This window comes from Heterodontus francisci, chromosome 9, assembly GCF_036365525.1.
Source record: "Heterodontus francisci isolate sHetFra1 chromosome 9, sHetFra1.hap1, whole genome shotgun sequence".
NCBI lineage: Eukaryota > Metazoa > Chordata > Chondrichthyes > Heterodontiformes > Heterodontidae > Heterodontus > Heterodontus francisci.
In genome coordinates this window covers 915,296-934,612 of record NC_090379.1, presented here as the reverse complement: position 1 = coordinate 934,612, position 19,317 = coordinate 915,296, and the positions used below count along the sequence as shown (strand labels likewise).

Genomic DNA, 19,317 nt, shown 5'->3' with positions numbered 1-19,317 from the left:
GAGACTAGACAATTCTCAGATTGAACCGCAAACTATCAGGTTAGCGAATACAGAATGGCTAGGAGAATTGGAAAACATGCTTTTGCACTTAGAGGCAAAACAATGTGAAGACCTAATCAGGCTTTTCAAATCATTTAAAAGGGTCTGTAGGAATAAGCCAGCTTGTACAACCGTCGCCACACATGATGTGGATACAGGGGGAACCGTTCCTTTAAAACAACATCCTTACCGCTTAATTCCAGACAAACAGGCCCAAGTAAACGCAGGGATCCAATACATGTCGGAAAACAATTTGATCGAACCTAGTCAAAGCAGCTGGAGTTCACCAATAGTTCTAGTACCGAAAGCAGACGGATCAACTCAATTTTGTATAGACTACAGGAAGGTCAATGCGGTCACGAGGGCAGACTCCTACCCAATTCCTATACTCACTAGCACGTGGCACAGGGAATAATCCAGAAATTACAACCTTTGAGGTCTTAGATTTTAATCTGCTACCTAGCTCCCTAAATTCGTGATGCAGGACCTCATCCCTCTTTCTACCTATGTCTTTGGTACCAATGTGTACCACGAGCTCTGACTGTTCACCCTCCCCCTTCAGAACGTTCTGCAGCTGCTCCAGAACATCCTTGACCCTAGCACCAAGGAGGCAACATACCATCCTGGAGTTATGTTTGCGGCCACGGAAATGCATATCTGTACCTCTTACGATAGAATCCCCCATCACTATCGCTCTTCCACCCCTTTTCCTCCCCTCCTGTGCAACTGAAACACCTGTGGTACCACAGGCTTGGCTCTTGCTGCATTCCCCTGAGAAGCGATCTCCCCCAACAGTATCCAAAGTGGAAAATCTGCTGGATAGGGAGATGGACCCAGGGGACTCCTGCACTACCTGCCGAGTTCTTCTGCTCTGCCTGGTGATCACCCATTCCCTTTCTGCCTGAACAGTCTTTACCTGTGTTGTGACCACCTCCCTGTACGTGTTATCCACGATGATCTCAGCCTAGCGAATGCTTCACAGTGTCTCCAGCCACTGCTCCAGATCCGAAATGCTGATTTCAAGTAGCTGCAGCTGGAGACACTTCCTGAACATGTGTTCGCCCTGGACACTGGAAGTGGCCCTGACTTCCCACATTGCACAGCAGGAGCACTCCACATTGCCGAGCTGCCCTGTCATGACTTACCCTTCATTTATCCCCTTAAATTACCGAAACATTAGATTATTTGCACTAGGGACCTTGATTCCCTAAAAAAAAACACTACCTACTATATTTTTTAAAAACTGCAGACCTTTCTCTTTACTTTAGTTACTTACCCAGCTATTTAGAGTAATTCCCTAACAGCACTTAGTCACCAACCAATCACCTTGCAGCTTTCCTGTGACATCACTGCTCACTTTGTTTTCAAACTGCGGCGATCCTGCACTCCTCTCCGCTGCACTCCTGAGCCAAAGAGGTATCAGCTTTTGTAACACCTGACGGTCTTGATTGGTGCTGGGTGATGCTAATCGGGCTAAAAAATGCCCCAGCCACTTCTCAAAGATTAATATATCAGGTGGTAGCCAGTGTTCCCAACTGTGTGGTGTATCTCGATGATGTACTAATATACAGTAACACTTGGCAAGAACACTTACACCGGCTAAAAATTCTGTTTAAAAAACTAAAAGCAGTGGACTTGGTGATAAATCTGGAAAAAAGTAAATTCGGAAAAAGATTAACTTACCTCAGACACATAGTGGGGCAAAAACAGGTATTGCCAAAAATGGCAAAGGTACAAGCCTTAGTTGAGTTCCCTATCCCTAAATCTAAAAAACGGGAAGTACTGAGGTTTTTAGGGATGTGTGGTTTTTACAGGAAATTTGTATGGAATTTTAGTCCTGTGGCTGCTCCATTAACCGATTTACTACAAAAAGAGAAAAACAAAGTAGTATGGTCAGATGAATGCCAGGCAGCTTTTGAAAAGCTAAAGGCAATGTTAACTAATGAACCAGCGTTGGCTGCTCCAAATTTTACTAAACTCTTGAAATTAGCAATCGATGCTAGCGACCTGGGGGTTGGTGCAGTCCTATTGAAGGATGACGAATCTGGCATAGAGTGGCCAGTAGGGTACTTTTCGAGAAAACTAAACTGCCATCAAAAAAGTATTCCACTGTGGAAAAAGAAACATTTGGACTTTTGCTGGCTCTCAAACATTTCGAAGTATATGTCTGCCATGATTATAAACAAACAATAATATACGCTGACTGTAAGCCATTAACATTTGTGGAAAAACTTAAAAACTGAAATGCTAGAATATTTAGATGGAGTTTGTTGTTACATTCTTATCAACTGAAAATTGTACACATTTCAGGGAAAAACATTATTGCTAACGCCTTGTCACGAATTTAACCACTTGTATCTAACCGGAACGAAACTGGACGGGCCACCCGGCATCGATCAAGGCACCGGAAATAACAACGGCAAAGCCCTGTCAATCCCGCAAAGTCCTCCTTACTAGTATCTGGAGGCTTGTGCCAAAGTTGGGAGAGCTGTCCCACAGTCTAGTCAAGCAACAGCCTGAAATAGTCATACTCACAGAATCATACCTTACAGACAATGTCCCAGACACCACCATCACCACCCCTGGCTGTGTAAAGCGATTCGAGTTTGGTGAGTGTGCATTTTAAGTGTTGTTATCTTTATAAATGTCTGGTCTGCGGTTAGCATTTAACTGGGATTTACCCTCTAGATAAAGTAGGGTTAAGAAAGTAAAGTAGGATTAAGAAAGTAAAGTAGGGTTAAGAAAGTAAAGTAGGGTTAAGAAAGTAAAGTAGGGTTAAGAAAGTAAATTAAGTTTCTTACAGTCTTAGGCAGGGATCAACAGGCTCTACTGCAGAGCAGCTGATTAGTTAAGTAGCTGACAAGTCAAATCTGGATGCTGCAGTTTCAGCTTCAAAAGGTATAAATACAGAGGTCTGGATGCAGCCTGCAAACTGACTGTAGTGATTCAAGTTTGGCGAGTGGCGAGTTCGGTGAAGGGGGAAGTGCTCCATTTTTCTACTTTTTTAACCCTCCAGTATTTGGTTCCTGCTTCAGTGTAGTGGAAGGAGCTGTTTAGTGAGTACCTGGTAAGCTATTCTACGTATAATAAATAGTCTGTAAAGTTAAGGTATAGCAGTGGAATGTACTGCCTGTGGTATGTGGGAAGTCATGGACGCACCATGTGTCCTAGACAAACACATCTGCAGAAAGTGTCACTGGCTGCAGAAGCTTGCGCTCCCGTTTGCAGAACTCGAGTGGCGGCTGGAGTCACTGTTGTGCATTTGCAAGGCAGAGGACTACATGGATAGCATGTTGAGGGAGGTGATCACACCACTGGTTAGGAGCATGCAGGCAGACAGGGAATGGGTGACATCCAGGCAGTCCAAGAGAACCAGGCAGACAGTGCAGGAGTTTAAAAGTGCAGCGGCAGAAGGAAGGAGTGATACTGAATGGGACCAGCAAAGGGAGCGGAGAGCAGTCGGACCTGTGTGTGTGCAGTCCAGGCGCGCGGTACTTTGAAAAAACGTCAACAGTGACATCACAGGAAAGCTGCAAGGTGATTAGTTGATGAGTAACTGCTGTTAGGGAATAGCTCTAAATAGCTGGCTTTCTAACTAAGGTAGAAACTACAGTTTATTTTCATATAAAGTAAATAGGGTTTTTTAGGGAGTTCTGTAGTAACGAGGACCAGGGAAGAAGGGCCCTAGAGTAATTGACATTATTTGATATTCAGCTTCTTCCAAAAGGTGTAATTTAAAGGGTTAAGTCATGGCAGGAGAGCTCAAAGCTGTGGCGTGCTTGTCGTGCGCTTTGTGGGAAGCCGGGAACAATTCCAGTGCCCGGGACCAGCATGTGTGCAGTAAGTGTCTCCAACTGCAGCTCCTGGAAGCCCGGGTTTCAGAACTGGAGCGGCGGCTGGGGACACTGTGGAGCATCCACGAGGCGGAGAGTATCGTGGATAGCACGTATAGAGAGGTGGTCACACCGCAGGCTCAAACTCCACAGGCAGGAGGGGAATGGGTGACCACCAGGCAGAGCAAGAGGACGAGGCAGGCAGTGCAGGAATCTCCTGTGGTTATTCCCCTGCAAAACAGATATACCGCTTTGGATACTGTTGGGGGGAATGGCCTCTCAGGGAAAAGCAGCAACAGCCCAACTCGTTGCACCACGGTTGGCTCTGCTGCACAGGGGAGGAGTAAAAAGTGTGGGAATGCAATAGTTATAGGGGATTCAATTGTAAGGGGAATAGATAGGCGTTTCTGTGGCCGCAAACAAGAGTCATAGAGTCGTACAGCATAGAAACAGGACCTTCGGCCCACCAGGATGGTATGTTGCCTCCCTGGTGCTAGGATCAAGGATAGCTCAGACTGTTACAGGACATTCTGAAGGGGGAGGGTGAACAGCCATTGGTCGTGGTACACATTGGTACAAACGACATAGGTAAAAAAAAGGATGAGGTTCTAAAAGCAGAATATAGGGAGTTAGGAAGTAAGTTGAAAAGTAGGACCTCAAAAGGTAGTGAAATCAGGATTACTACCAGGGCGGTGCAGTGGTTAGCACCGCAGCCTCACAGCTCCAGGGACCCGGGTTCGATTCTGGGTACTGCCTGTGCGGAGTTTGCAAGTTCTCCCTGTGACCGCGTGGGTTTTCGCCGGGTGCTCCGGTTTCCTCCCACAGCCAAAGACTTGCAGGTTGATAGGTAAATTGGCCATTGTAAATTGCCCCTAGTGTAGGTGGTAGGGAATATGGGATTACTGTAAGGTTAGTATAAATGGGTGGTTGTTGGTCGGCACAGACCCGGTGGGCTGAAGGGCCTGTTTCAGTGCTGTATCTCTAAATAGAAATAAAAAAAATAAAAAAATAGTCAGACTGAAATAGCAGGATATATCGGATAAATATGTGGCTGAAGAGATGGTGCGAGGGGGAGGGTTTTAGATTCCTGGGACATTGGGACCGGTTCTGGGGGAGGTGGGACCAGTACAAACTGGAAGGGTTACACCTGGGCTGGACCGGGACTGATGCCCAAAGGGGAGTATTTCTGGAGTGGTTGGGGAAGATTTAAACTAAAATGGCAGGGGAATGGGAACCTTTGCAAAGAGTCAGAGGAGGGGGGAATCAAAGACAAGAACAAAAGACAGTAAGGGGAATAAGAAAAGTGATAGGCAGAGAAATCAAGGAATAAAACAGGGCCACAGTGAAAAATAGTGGGAAGGGTCAAGTAATGTGAAAAAGACAAGCCTTAAGGCTTTGTGCCATAACGCGCGGAGCATTCGCAATAAAGAGGATGAATTAATCGCGCAAATAGATGTAAACGAGTATGATATAGTCAGGATTATGGAGACATGGCTGCAGGGTGACCAGGGATGGGAAATGAACATCAAGGGGTATTCAGGAAGGACAGACAAAAAGTATAAGGCTGTGGAGTTGCATTGCTGGTTAAAGAGGAAATTAATGCAATAGTGAGGAAGGATATTAGCTCTGACGATGTGGAATCTGTATGGGTAGAGCTGAGAAACACTAAGGGGCAAAAAACGTTAGTGGGGGTTGTATATAGACCTCCAAACTCTAGTGGGTGATGTTGGGAATGGCATTAAACAGGAAATTAGAGACGCATGCAATAAAGGAACATCTGTAATTATGGGCGAGTTTAATCTGCATATAGATTGGGCAAATCAAATTAGTCACAATACCGTAGAGGAGGAATTCATGGAGTGTATACGGGACCAATATATTTAGGAACCAACTAGAGAACAGGCCATCCTAGACTGGGTATTGTGTAAGGAGAGGGCAATAATTGACAATCTAGTGGTGCGAGACCCCATGGGGATGAGCGACCATAATACGATAGAATTCTTCACCAAGATGGAGAGTGATGTAGTTGCTTCTGAGACTAGGGACCTGAAGCTTCATAAAGGAAACTACGAAGGTATGAGGCGCGAGTTGGCTATGATGGATTGGGAAATGTTACTTCTTCGAGGATATAACTAGTAGAGTTGACGAGGGGGAGCCAGTGGATGTGGTTTATTTGGACTTTCAGAAGGTTTTCAACAAAGTCCCATATAAGAGATTAGCATGTAAAATTAAAGTGCATGGGATTAGGGGTAATGTATTGCGATGGATAGAAAATTGGTTGGCAGACAGGAAACAAAGAGTAGGAATAAACAAGTCTTTTTCTGAATGGCAGGCAGTGACTAGTGGCGTACCGCAGGGATCGGTGCTAAGACTGCAGCTATTCACAATATATATTAATGATTTAGATGAGGGAACTAAATGTAATATCTCCAAATTTGCAGATGACACAAAACTGGGTGGGAGGGTGAGTTGTGAGGACGATGCAGAGGGGTTTCAGGGTGATATGGACAAGTTGAGTGAGTGGGCAAATGCATGGCAGATGCAGTATAATGTGGATAAATGTGAGGTTATCCACTTTGGTAGCAAAAACAGGAAGGCAGATTATCTGAACGGCTATATACTGAGAGAGGGGAATATGCAACGAGACCTGGGTGTTCTCGTACACAGGTCGCTGAAGGTAAGCATGCAGGTGCAACAGGCGGTAAAAAAGGCCTAAAATAAAAGCAAAATACTGCGGATGCTGGAAATCTGAAATAAAAGCAAGAAATGCTGGAACCACTCAGCAGGTCTGGCAGCATCTGTGAAAAGAGAAGCAGAGTTGACGTTTCAGGTCAGTGACCCTTCTTCGGAACTGATATATAATAAAAAAGGCCTGCCTGAAGGTTTTAGTTTAGGCAGGCATCAAGATCGGCGCAGGCTTGGAGGGCCGAATGGCCTGTTCCTGTGCTGTTCTTTGTTCTTTGGTATGTTGGCCTTCATAGAAAGAGGATTAGAGTACAGGAGCAGGGATGTCTTGCTGCAATTATACAGGGCCTTGGTGCAGTTTTGGTCTCCTTATCTGAGGAAGGATGTTCTTGCTATGGAGGGAGTGCAGCGAAGGTTTACCAGACTGATTCCTAGGATGGTGGGACTGACGTATGAAGAGAGATTGAGTCGGTTAGGATTATATTCGCTGGAGTTCAGAAGAGTGAAGGGAGATCTCATTGAAACCTATAAAATTCTAACAGGACTTGACAGGATAGATGCAGGAAGGATGTTCCCGATGGTGGGGGAGTCCAGAACCAGGGGTCATAGTCTAAGGATACGGGGTAAACCTTTCAGGACTGAGATGAGGAGAAATTACTTCACCCAGAGAGTGGTGAGCCTGTGGAATTCGCTACCACAGAAAGCAGTTGAGGCCAAAACATTGTATGTTTTCAAAAAGCAGTTAGATATAGCCCAAAGGGATCAAAGGATATAGGGGGAAAGCAGGTTAGAGTTGGATGATGAACCATGATCAGAATGAATGGCAGAGAAGGGTCGAAGGGCCAAATGGCCTACTCCTCCTCTTATTTTCTCTGCCTCTATGAGTCCCCTGAGTCTAGCTTGCTTGCTAATCAGTTTTCCATTTTGGGTGCTGGTGAGGGTGATAATTCCTCGAATGAGTGCAGTCTGAGGGGTTTTGGCACCACAGGTGGCTCAGCTGCACAGGAGAGGAGAAAGAGGAGAGGAAGAGCAGTAGTGAAAGGGGATTTGTTTGTTCGGAGAACAGACAGGTGTTTCTGTGGCAGTAAATGTGATTCCAGGATGGTATGTTGCCTCCCTGGTGCCAGGGTCAAGGAGGTCACAGAGTGGCTACAGGACATTCTTCTGGAAGACGGTGAACAGCCAGAAGTTATGGTCCACATCGGTACCAATGACATAGGTAAGAAGGGGAAGAGGTCCTGAAAGCAGATTTCAGGGAGCTAGGAAGGACCTCAAAAGCAGTAATCGCAGGATTACTCCCAGTCCCATGTGCAAGTGAGCATCGGAACAGGAGAATTGAGTGATTGCACACGTGGCTGACGCACTAGTGTAGGAACATGTAAGAACACAGGAACAGGAGTAAGCTATTCAGCCCATCGAGCCTGCTCCACCATTCAATACAATCATGGCTCATCATCCACTTCAATGCCTTTTTCCCACACTATCCTCATATCCCCTTATGTAATTTGTATTTAGAAATCTGTCAATCTCTGCTTTAAACATACTCAATGACCGAGCTTCCACAGCCCTCTGGGGTAGAGAATTCCAAAGATTCACAATCCTCTGCGTAAAATTGAGAATAGAATTGAGGGCGTTGATTAACAAATGGAAATATGATATTATTCCTATCACTGAGACATGGTTGAGGGATGGACAGGACTGGCAGCTCAATATTCCAGGGATTAGAAATCTTCAGGCGTGACAGGGGAGGGTGTGAGGTCAGAAGTAGGGATGTTCGCTGATAATCGCTCAATGCTCAGCACCATTCGTGACTCCTCAGATACCACAGCAATCAGAGTAGAAATGCAGCAAGAGCTGGACAATATCCAGGCTTGGACTGATAAGTGGCAAGTAACATTCGCGCCACACAAGTGACCAGAAACGGAACTGGAGTAGCCATATAAATACTGTGGCTACAAGAACAGGTCAGAGGCTAGGAATCCTGCAGCGAGTAACTCACCTCCTGACTCCCCAAAGCCTGTCCATCATCTAAAGGCACAAGTCAGGAGCGTGATGGAATACTCTCCACTTGCCTGGATGGGTGCAGCTCCAACAACACTCAAGAAACTCGACACCATCCAGGACAAAGCAGCCCGTTTGATTGGCACCCCATCTACAAACATTCACTCCCTCCACCACAGACACACAGTGGCTGCAGTGCGTACCATCTACAAGATGCACTGCAACAATGCACCAAGACTCCTTAGACAGCACCTTCCAAACCCACGACCTTTACCACCTAAAAGGACAAGGGCAGCAGATGCATGGGAACACCACCACCTGCAAGTTCCCCTCCAAGTCACACACCATCCTGACTTGGAACTATATCGCCATTCCTTCACTGTTGCTGAATCAAAATCCTGGAACTCCCTTCCTCACAGCACTGTGGGTGTACTTATCCCACATGGACTGCAACGGTTCAAGAAGGCAGCTCAGCACCACCTTCCCAAGGGCAATTACGGATGGGCAATAAATGCTGGCCTAGCCAGTGACGCCCACATCCCATGAATGAATTTTTAAAAATTACATCTTCTAGTTTTTCCTTTACCTGCAGTTCCTAAAACACAATTTGACTGTTACTTTACTCTCTTTCCATTCATTAATACTACCTTTTCCACCTGAGCCCTCGGCCACATTTACTTGAAGTCCCTGTGACCGGCCTATTCGCCCTTCCTGCTGGGATCCTGCTCCCAGCCCGGTTCAGGTGGAGCCTGTCCCAAAGGTACAGTTCCATCCTGTCCAAATACTGGTGCCAGTGTTCCATGACATGGAACCCCTCTTTCCCACACCACTCCTTCAGCCACGTGTTCACCTCCCTAATTTGCTTATGCCTACACCAATTTGCATGTGGCTCGGGTAATAATCTTTGAGTTCCTGTTTTCAATTTAGCTCCTAGCTCCTGTTCCCCTCCAAATAGAACCTCTTGCCTACTCTTCCCTACAGTGTTGGCCCAACATGGATCACAACAACTGGATCCACTCCTCCATCTCCAATATCCTGTGAAGCTAGTTTGAGATGCTTCTGATCCTTCCACCAGGCAGGAGGCATACCATATGGGACTTCCAATCCCCAAATTATTGAATCCTCTACACCCACCATATGACACTTACCTTCCTCTTCCTCCCCACTGTGGACAGTCACCTGCTCCAAGGTGCCCTGGTCTGCATTCTAACTGTCCTTTTGACAAGTCTTTATACATATCCTCAAGATTTCAAGTACATCATACTGGTTTATAGAGTAAATGAGGAGAAACTGTTTCTAGTGGCAGGAGGATCGGTAACCACAGAAGCATAGACTGGTTACAGCACAGGAGGAGGCCATTCAGCTCATCATGTCTGTGCCGGCTCTCTGCAAGAGCAACTCACCTGGTCCTACTTCCCCGCCTTTTTCCCGTAGCCCTGCAAATTATTTTCTCTTCAGATAATTGTCCAATTCTCTTTTCAAAGTCACGATTCAATCTGCCTCCACCACACTAAGGAGAACAGACTCAGCTTCTCCAACCTATCCATGTAACAGAAGTGCCTCAACGAGACACAATACTCCAGCTGAGGCCGAACCAGTGTTTTACAGTTTTATAACTTGCTTGGTTTTGTACTCTATCTATGCCCCTACTTATAAAGCCCAGGATCCCACTTTCTCAACCTGTCCTGCCACCTTCACTGATTTGTGCATATATACCCCCAGATCCCTTTGCTCCTCCACCCTCTTTAGAATTTCATTATTTTATATTGCATCTCCTCGTTCTTCCTACCAAAATGAATCAATTCACATTAAATTCTGCATTAAATTTCATGTGCCATTTGTATGCCAATTCCACCATAGGACACAGATTTAATTTGATTTGCAAAAGAATCAGAGGTGGAATGAAACAATTTTTTTTTTTTTTTTACACATAGCAAGTTGTTGTGATCTGGAGTGCACTGTTTCCATAGTATGCAGTAGTAGATTCGATAGTAACTTTCAAAAGGGAATTGGATTCATACTTTAAGAGGAGAAAATTGCTGGGATACAGGGAAAGAGCATGGAAGTGGACCTAATTAGATAGCTCTACTAAAGAACTGGCACAGGCACTATGCGATAAATGAATTCCTTCTGTGCTGGACAATTTAATGAAATTGACATTCTGCAAAGGAATACCTTACTGAATATCTTTCTAACTAGAGCCCGGCTTACTGGGTGAAGTCATTAAAGAGGATTAAGCAGTTAGCCTGACGCTGCATTTCTGACTTACCTGAAGACAGGAGCAGCGGACGTGGGCAGAAGCTGATCTGGAGTGGGAGCTGTAAAACTTTGCGCGGGGCTCGAGGCCCTCACTTACCTGAAGACAGGAGTAGCGGACGTGGGCAGAAGCTGATCCGGAGTGGGAGCAGTAAAACAGAGCATGGGGCTCGAGGCCCTCCCTTACCTGAAGACAGGGGCGGTGGTGGCTGGCGGACCTGCTCTCCCTCTCTCGGCGCGCGCTGAGACTCGAAAAAAACTTAGTGACATCACGGGAAATCTGCAAGGTGATTGGTTGGGTGAGTAGCAGCTGTTAGTGCATTTAAATAGCTTAAAAAAAAAAGGGGAAAGTTGTTTTTGTTGAAAAAATCTCTAGCGATAAGGTGAGTACAACTAAATTGTGTTTTTTAAAATTCAGTGTAACTTATTAAGGACTTTAGATTGTAGTGGGTAGAACAAGGCCCCGAGTGTAATTAGTATTTCTAATTAAGGGAGTAACTAATTAATCTAACGGTAAGTCATGGCAGGAGAGCTCAGCCCCTGACGACCATGTGTGCAGGAAGTGTATCCCTCTGCAGCTACTGACTACCCGCATTACGGAGCTGGAGCTGCGGGTGGATTCACTGTGGAGCATCTGCGATGCTGAGAACATCGTGGATAGCACCTTTAGCGATGTGGTCACACCACAGGTAATGGCTGCACAGGCAGAAAAGGGATGGGTGACCACCAGACGGAATAGTAGGCACAGGCAGGTAGTGCATGAGTCCCCTGTGGCCATCCCCCTCTCGAACAGATATACTGCTTTGGATACTGTTTGGGGGGGGCGGAGATGACCTCTCAGGGGAAAGCAGCAACAGCCACGTCTTTGGCACCACGGAAGGCTCTGCTGCACAGCAGGAGAGGAAAAGGGTTGGAAGAGCTATAGTGATAGGGGATTCTATCGTAAGGGGTGCAGATAGGCGTTTCTGTGGCCACAAACGTGACTCCAGAATGGTATGTCGCCTCCCTGGTGCTAGGGTCAAGGATGTCATGGAGCGGCTGCAGGACATTCCGAAGGGAAGGGTGAGCAGTCAGAGGTCGTGATGCACATTGGTACCAACGACATAGGTAGAAAGAGGGATGAGGTCCTGCAACAAGAATTTAGGGAGCTAGGTAGATTAAAAAGCAGGACTTCAAAAGTTGTAATCTCTGGATTACTCCCTGCGCCATGTGCTAGCGAGTATAGGAATAGGAGGATACAGCAGATGAATACGTGGCTGAGGAGATGGCGCAGGAGGGAGGGCTTTAGTTTCCTGGATGACTGGGTCTGTTTCTGTCAAAGGTGGGACCTGTACAAGTTGCACAGGGTGCACCTGAACCAGAACGGGACCAACATCCTTGCTGGGAGGTTTGCTAGTGCTGTTGGTGGGGGGGGGGTTTAAACTAATTTGGCAGGGGGGTGGGAAACAGAGTGGAGGTACAGTAGGGGGTGAGGCACAGCCAAATATAAAAGAGAAACTGAGTCAGTCTGGAAGGCAGAGCAAATATAGACCTGTTAAGGCATAAGTGAAACATGCAAGGCTGGATTGCATTTACTTTAATGCAAGGAGTCTTGCTAAAAAGGCAGATGAACTGAGGGCATTGATTAGCACATGGCATTATGATATTATTGCTATCACAGAGACATGGCTGATGGAGGGACAGGACTGGCAACTCAATATTCCAGGGTATAGAATCTTCAGGCGTGATAGGGGAGGTGATAAAAGAGGAGGTGGTATTGCACTGTTGATCAAGGAGTCAATTACTGCAGTAAGGAGGGATGATATCTTAGAAGGTTCCTCAAATGAGGCCATATGGGGAGAACTTAAGAACAAAAGGCGGGCAATCACTTGGCTGGGCGTGTACTACAGGCCTCCAAACAGTCAGGGAGAGATAGAGAAACAGATATGCAGGCAAATCTCAGAGAGGTGTAAAATTAATAGGGTAATAATAGTAGGGGATTTCAACTTCCCCAATATTAACTGGGATAATCTTAGTGCAAAAGGTTTAAAGGGGGAGGAATTCTTAAAATGCATACAGGAGAGCTTTTTAAGCCAGTACGTAGAAAGTCCCACAACAGAAGGGGCAGTACTGGACCTAATCCGAGGGAATGAAGCTGGACAAGTGGTAGAAGTGTCAGTGGGGGTGCATTTCGGGGATAGTGACCATAACTCTGTAAGATTTAAGTTAGTTATGGAAAAGGACAAAGATGGGCCAGAAATAAAGGTACTGAATTGGGGGAAGGCCGATTTCAATTTGATAAAACAGGATCTGGCCAAAGTGGACTGGGAGCAGCTGCTTGCAGGAAAGTCTACATCAGGCCAGTGGGAGGCATTCAAAGAGGAAACAGTGACAGTTCAGGGCCAACATGTTCCCATTGAGGTGAAGGTTAGGACCATCAAGTCCAGGGAACCATGGATGTCAAGGGATATAGAGTATTGGATCAGGAAAAAAAAGGAGGCCGATTGCAGATTCGGAGCGCTGAAAACAGCAGAGGCACCAGAGGAGTACAGAAAGTGTAGGGGCGTACTTAAAAAAGTAATTTTTTTAAAAAAGCTTTTCCAGGAGCACAGGAATTGCGAGCGAGGAGTGAACAGCTGGGAAGTCAATTTCATCGGGAGTTTCGGTGGAGCAGGGACTGCTGGGTAAGTAGAAACCTATATATTTGGGCTGTTTCTGAACCCGAGACACTACTCTTGTAGTGTCTCCCACCCGCCCTCCTCCTCTTACCAAAAAAAAGGACTCGGTTGTGTGTAGGTAAGGTAAGGCTTTTTCTATTTCACTTCTTGTTTTATCGTGTGATTGGTTAAAAACTTGGGAATTTAGAATAGTGGGAATGGAGGTTAAGGCAGTTGAATGTTCCTCCTGCAGAATGTGGGAGGTAAGGGTCGCCAAGGGTGTCCCTGCTGACTGCATCTGCGGGAAGTGCACCCAGCTCCAGTTCCTCGAGGACCGCGTGAGGGAACTGGAGCTGGAGGAACTTCGGATCATTTGGGAGGCGGAGGGGATTATTGAGAGGAGTTATCGGGAGGCAGTCACACCTCAGGTAAAAGAAGAAGGTAGATGGGTTACCGTCAGGGGAAGGAGAGAGAACCAGCAGGCAGTGCAGGGATCCCCTGTGGCCGTTTCCCTCAACAACAGGTATACCGTTTTGGATACTGTTGGGGGAGACGACTTACCAGGGGTAGGCAATGGGATACAGGTCTCTGGCGCAGAGTCTGTCCCTGTTGCTCAGAAGGGAAGGGGTAAGAGGAGCAGAGCATTAGTCATTGGGGACTCCATAGTTAGGGGAACAGATAGGAGGTTTTGTGGGAACGAGAGACTCACGGTTGGTGTGTTGCCTCCCAGGTGCCAGGGTACGTGATGTCTCGGATCGTGTTTTTGGGATCCTCAAGGGTGAGGGGGAGCAGCCCCAAGTCGTGGTACACATAGGCACCAACGACATAGGTAGGAAGACAGATGGGGATTTAAGGCAGAAATTCAGGGAGCTAGGGTGGAAGCTTAGAGCGAGAACAAACAGAGTTGTTATCTCTGGGTTGTTGCCCGTGCCACGTGCTAGCGAAGTGAGGAATAGGGAGAGAGAGTTGAACACGTGGCTGCAGGGATGGTGTAGGAGGGAGGGTTTTGGTTTCCTGGATAATTGGGGCTCTTTCTGGGGTAGGTGGGACCTCTACAAACAGGATGGTCTTCACCTGAACCAGAGGGGTACCAATATCCTGGGGGGGAGATTTGCTAGTGCTCTTCGGGGGGTTTAAACGAATTCAGCAGGGGGATGGGAACCTAAATTGTAGTTCCAGTGTGCAGGATGTTGAGAGTAGTGAGGTCAGGGATAAGGTTATAAGGACACAAGAGGGCACTGGCAAGCAAGAGCTTGGTTTAAAATGTGTCTACTTCAACGCCAGGAGCATCCGGAATAAGGTGGGTGAGCTTGCAGCATGGGTTGGTACCTGGGATCTCGATGTTGTGGCCATTTCAGAGACATGGGTAGAGCAGGGACAGGAATGGATGTTGCGGGTTCCTGGATTTAGATGTTTCACTAAGAACAGAGAAGATGGTAAAAGAGGGGGGGGGTGTGGCATTGTTAATCAAGGAAAGTATTACAGCAGCAGAAAGGACGTTTGAGGACTCATCTACTGAGGTAGTCTGGGCCGAGGTTAGAAACAGGAGAGGAGAGGTCACCCTGTTTTGAGTTTTCTATAGACCTCCAAATAGTTCCAGGGATGTAGAGGAAAGGATAGCAAAGATGATTCTCGACAGGAGCGAGAGTAACAGGGTAGTTGTTATGGGGGACTTTAACTTTCCAAATATTGACTGGAAATACTATAGTTCGAGTACTTTAGATGGGTCTGTTTTTGTCCAGTGTGTGCAGGAGGGTTTTCTGACACAGTATGTAGACAGGCCAACCAGGGGCGATGCCACATTGGATTTGGTACTGGGTAATGAACCCGGCCAGGTGTTAGATTTAGAAGTTGCTGAGCACTTTGGTGATAGTGATCACAATTCGGTTAGGTTTACCTTAGCGATGGGTAGGGACAGGCATATACAGCAGGGCAAGAATTATAGCTGGGGGAAAGGAAATTATGATGCGATTAGGCAAGATTTAGGACGCGTAGGATGGGGAAGGAAACTGCAGGGGATGGGCACAATCGAAATGTGGAGCTTATTCAAGGAGCAGCTACTGCGTGTCCTTGATAAGTATGTACCTGTCATGCAGGGAGGAAGTTGTCGAGCGAGGGAGCCGTGGTTTGCTAAAGAAGTTGAAGAGCTTGTCAAGAGGAAGAAGAAGGCTTATGTTGGGATGAGACGTGAAGGCTCAGTTAGGGCGCTTGAGAGTTGCAAGCTAGCCAGGAAGGATCTAAAGGGAGAGATAAGAAGAGCAAGGAGAGGACACGAGAAGTCATTGGCGGATCGGATCAAAGAAAACCCTAAGGCTTTCTATAGGTATATCAGGAATAAAAGAATGACTAGAGATAGGTTAGGGCCAATCAAGGATAGTAGTGGGAAGTTGTGTGTGGAATCGGAGGAGATAGGGGAAGTGTTAAATGAATATTTTTCGTCAGTATTTACAGTGGAGAAAGAAAATGTTGTCGAGGAGAATACTGAGATACAGACTACTAGGCTAGATGGGATTGAGGTTCACAAGGAGGAGGTGTTAGCAATTTTGGAAAGTGTGAAAATAGATAAGTCCCCTGGGCCAGATGGGATTTATCCTAGGATTCTCTGGGAAGCCAGGGAGGAGATTGCAGAGCCTTTGTCCATGATTTGTATGTCGTCATTGTCGACAGGAATAGTGCCGGAAGACTGGAGGATAGCAAATGTTGTCCCCTTGTTCAAGAAGGGGAGTAGAGACAGCCCTGGTAATTATAGACCTGTGAGCCTTACTTCGGTTGTGGGTAAAATGTTGGAAAAGGTTATAAGAGATAGGATTTATAATCATCTTGAAAAGAATAAGTTCATTAGCGATAGTCAGCACGGTTTTGTGAAGGGTAGGTCGTGCCTCACAAACCTTATTGAGTTTTTTGACAAGGTGACCAAACAGGTGGATGAGGGTAAAGCCGTGGATGTGGTCTATATGGATTTCAGTAAGGCGTTTGATAAAGTTCCCCACGGTAGGCTATTGCAGAAAATACAGAAGTATGGGATTGAAGGTGAATTAGTGCTTTGGATCAGAAATTGGCTAGCTGAAAGAAGACAGAGGGTGGTGGTTGATGGCAAATGTTCATCCTGGGGTATAGTTTCTAGTGGTGTACCGCAAGGATCTGTTTTGGGGCCACTGCTGTTTGTCATTTTTATAAATGACCTGGATGAGGGTGTAGAAGGGTGGGTTAGTAAATTTGCGGATGACACGAAGGTCGGTGGAGTTGTGGATAGTGCCGAAGGATGTTGTAGGTTACAGAGGGACATAGATAAGCTGCAGAGCTGGGCTGAGAGATGGCAAATGGAGTTTAATGCGGAAAAGTGTGAGGTGATTCACTTCGGAAGGAGTAACAGGATTGCAGAATACTGGGCTAATGGGAAGATTCTTGGTAGTGTAGATGAGCAGAGAGATCTTGGTGTCCAGGTACATAAATCCCTGAAAGTTGCCACCCAGGTTAATAGAGCTGTTAAGAAGGCAGATGGTGTGTTAGTTTTTATTAGTAGAGGGATCGAGTTTAGGAGCCACGAGGTCATGCTGCAGCTGTACAGAACTCTGGTGCGGCCGCACCTGGAGTATTGCGTGCAGTTCTGGTCACCGCATTATAGGAAGGATGTGGAAGCTTTGGAAAAGGTGCAGAGTAGATTTACTAGGATGTTGCCTGGTATGGAGGGAAGGTCTTACGAGGAAAGGCTGAGGGACTTGAGGTTGTTTTCGTTAGAGAGAAGGAGGAGAAGAGGTGACTTAATAGAGACATATAAGATAATCAGAGGGTTGGACAGGGTGGATAGTGACAGCCTTTTTCCTCGGATGGTGATGGCAAACACGAGGGGACATAGCTTTAAGTTGAGGGGTGATAGATATAGGACAGATGTGAGAGGTAGTTTCTTTACTCAGAGAGTAGTAGGGGCGTGGAACGCCCTGCCTGCAACAGTAGTAGACTCGCCAACTTTAAGGGCATTTAAGTGGTCATTGGATAGACATATGGATGAAAATGGAATAGTGTAGGTCAGATGGTCGGCACAACATCGAGGGCTGAAGGGCCTGTACTGCGCTGTAATGTTCTATGTTCTATAATTAGGAGAGCGAAGAGGGGACATGAAAAAACATTGGCGGTCAAGATAAAAGAAAATCCTAAGGTGTTTTATAAGTATATTAAGGCCAGGAGGATATCCAGGGAAAGAGTTGGGCCCATTGGGGACCAAAGTGGCAATGTGTGTGTGTGGAGCCGGAGGACATAGGTGAGGTTTTAAATGATTACTTTTCATCTGTTTGCACTGTGGAGAACGACGATGTCGGTGTTGAGATCAGAGAGGGGGATTGCGATATACTTGAACATATTAAAATTGAAAGGGAGGAAGTATTAGATGCTTTAGCGGGCTCTAAAGTGGATAAATCCCCAGGCCCAGATGAGATGTATCCCAGGCTGTTGTGTGAGGCAAGGGAGGTGATAGCAGGGGCCCGGACACAAATTTTCAGATGCTCTCTGGCCACGGGAGAGGCGCCAGAGGACTGGAGGACAGCAAATGTGGTACCATTATTCAAGAAGGGTAGCAGGTATAGACCAGGTAATTACAGACCTGTGAGTCTCACATCAGTGGTTGGGAAACTATTGGAAAAAATTTTGAGAGACAGGATTAATCTACACTTGGAGAGGCAAGGAATAATCAGGGATAGTCAGCATGGCTTTGTCAGGGAGAGATCATATCTAACTAACTTGATTGAATTTTTCGAGGAGGTGACAAGATGTGTAGATGAGGGTAAGGCAGTTGATGTCGTCGACATGGACTTCAGTAAGGCTTTTGATAAGGTCCCGCATGGGAGATTGGTTAAGAAGGTAAGAGCCCATGGGATCCAGGGCAATTTGGCAAATTGGATCCAAAATTGGCTCAGTGGCAGGAGGCAGAGGGTATTGGTCGAGGGTTGTTTTTCCGATTGGAAGCACGTGACCAGTGGTGTACCACAGAGATCGGTGCTGGGACCCTTGCTGCTTGTAGTGTACATTAATGATTTAGACGGGAAAAAGGAGGTATGATCAGTAAGTTTGCAGATGACACGAAAAATGGTGGTGTCGTAAATAGTGAGGAGGAAAGCACTCACCACCCTCTGTGTAAAAAAACTTGCCTCGCACATCCCCTCTAAACTTTGCACCTCGCACCTTAAACCTATGTCCCCTCGTAACCGACTCTTCCATCCTGGGAAAAAGCTTCTGACTATCCACTCTGTCCATGCCACTCATAATTTTGTAAACCTCTATCATGTCGCCCCTCCACCTTCGTCATTCCAGTGAAAACAATCCAAGTTTATCCAACCTCTCCTCATAGCTAATACCCTCCAGACCAGGCAACATCCTGGTAAACCTCTTCTGTACCTGCTCCAAAGCCTCCACATCCTTCTGGTTGTGTGGCAACCAGAATTTCAAGCAATATTCCAAGTGTGGCCGAACTAAGGTTTTTTTTTAGATTAGAGATACAGCACTGAAACAGGCCCTTCGGCCCACCGAGTCTGTGCCGAACATCAACCACCCATTTATACTAATCCCATATTCCTACCAAACATCCCCACCTGTCCCTATATTTCCCTACCACCTACCTATACTAGTGACAATTTATAATGGCCAATTTACCCATCAACCTGCAAGTCTTTTGGCTTGTGGGAGGAAACAGGAGCACCCGGAGGAAACCCACGCAGACACAGGGAGAACTTGCAAACTCCACACAGGCAGTACCCGGAATCGAACCCGGGTCCCTGGAGCTGTGAGGCTGCGGTGCTAACCACTGCGCCGCCCAGGTTCTGTACAGCTGCAGTATGACTTGCCAATTTGTATACTCTATGCCCTGACCGATGAAG

General features: G+C 46.5%; 1 protein-coding gene across 3 annotated transcripts in view; it reads right to left on the bottom strand.

Annotated features, from left to right (window-relative positions):
* Nucleotides 1-19,317, bottom strand: part of pomt2 (protein-O-mannosyltransferase 2) — a 266,777-nt gene that overhangs the window by 54,871 nt on the left and 192,589 nt on the right. For 2 of the 3 annotated variants that reach the window (XM_068038417.1, XM_068038419.1), the window contains one exon: nucleotides 11,002-11,094. The exons of the other annotated variant lie outside the window; for it this stretch is intronic. In XM_068038417.1, coding sequence (XP_067894518.1) covers nucleotides 11,002-11,094 — 93 coding nt within the window. The remainder of the gene's footprint in view (nucleotides 1-11,001; nucleotides 11,095-19,317) is intronic. 3 annotated transcript variants of the gene reach the window in all.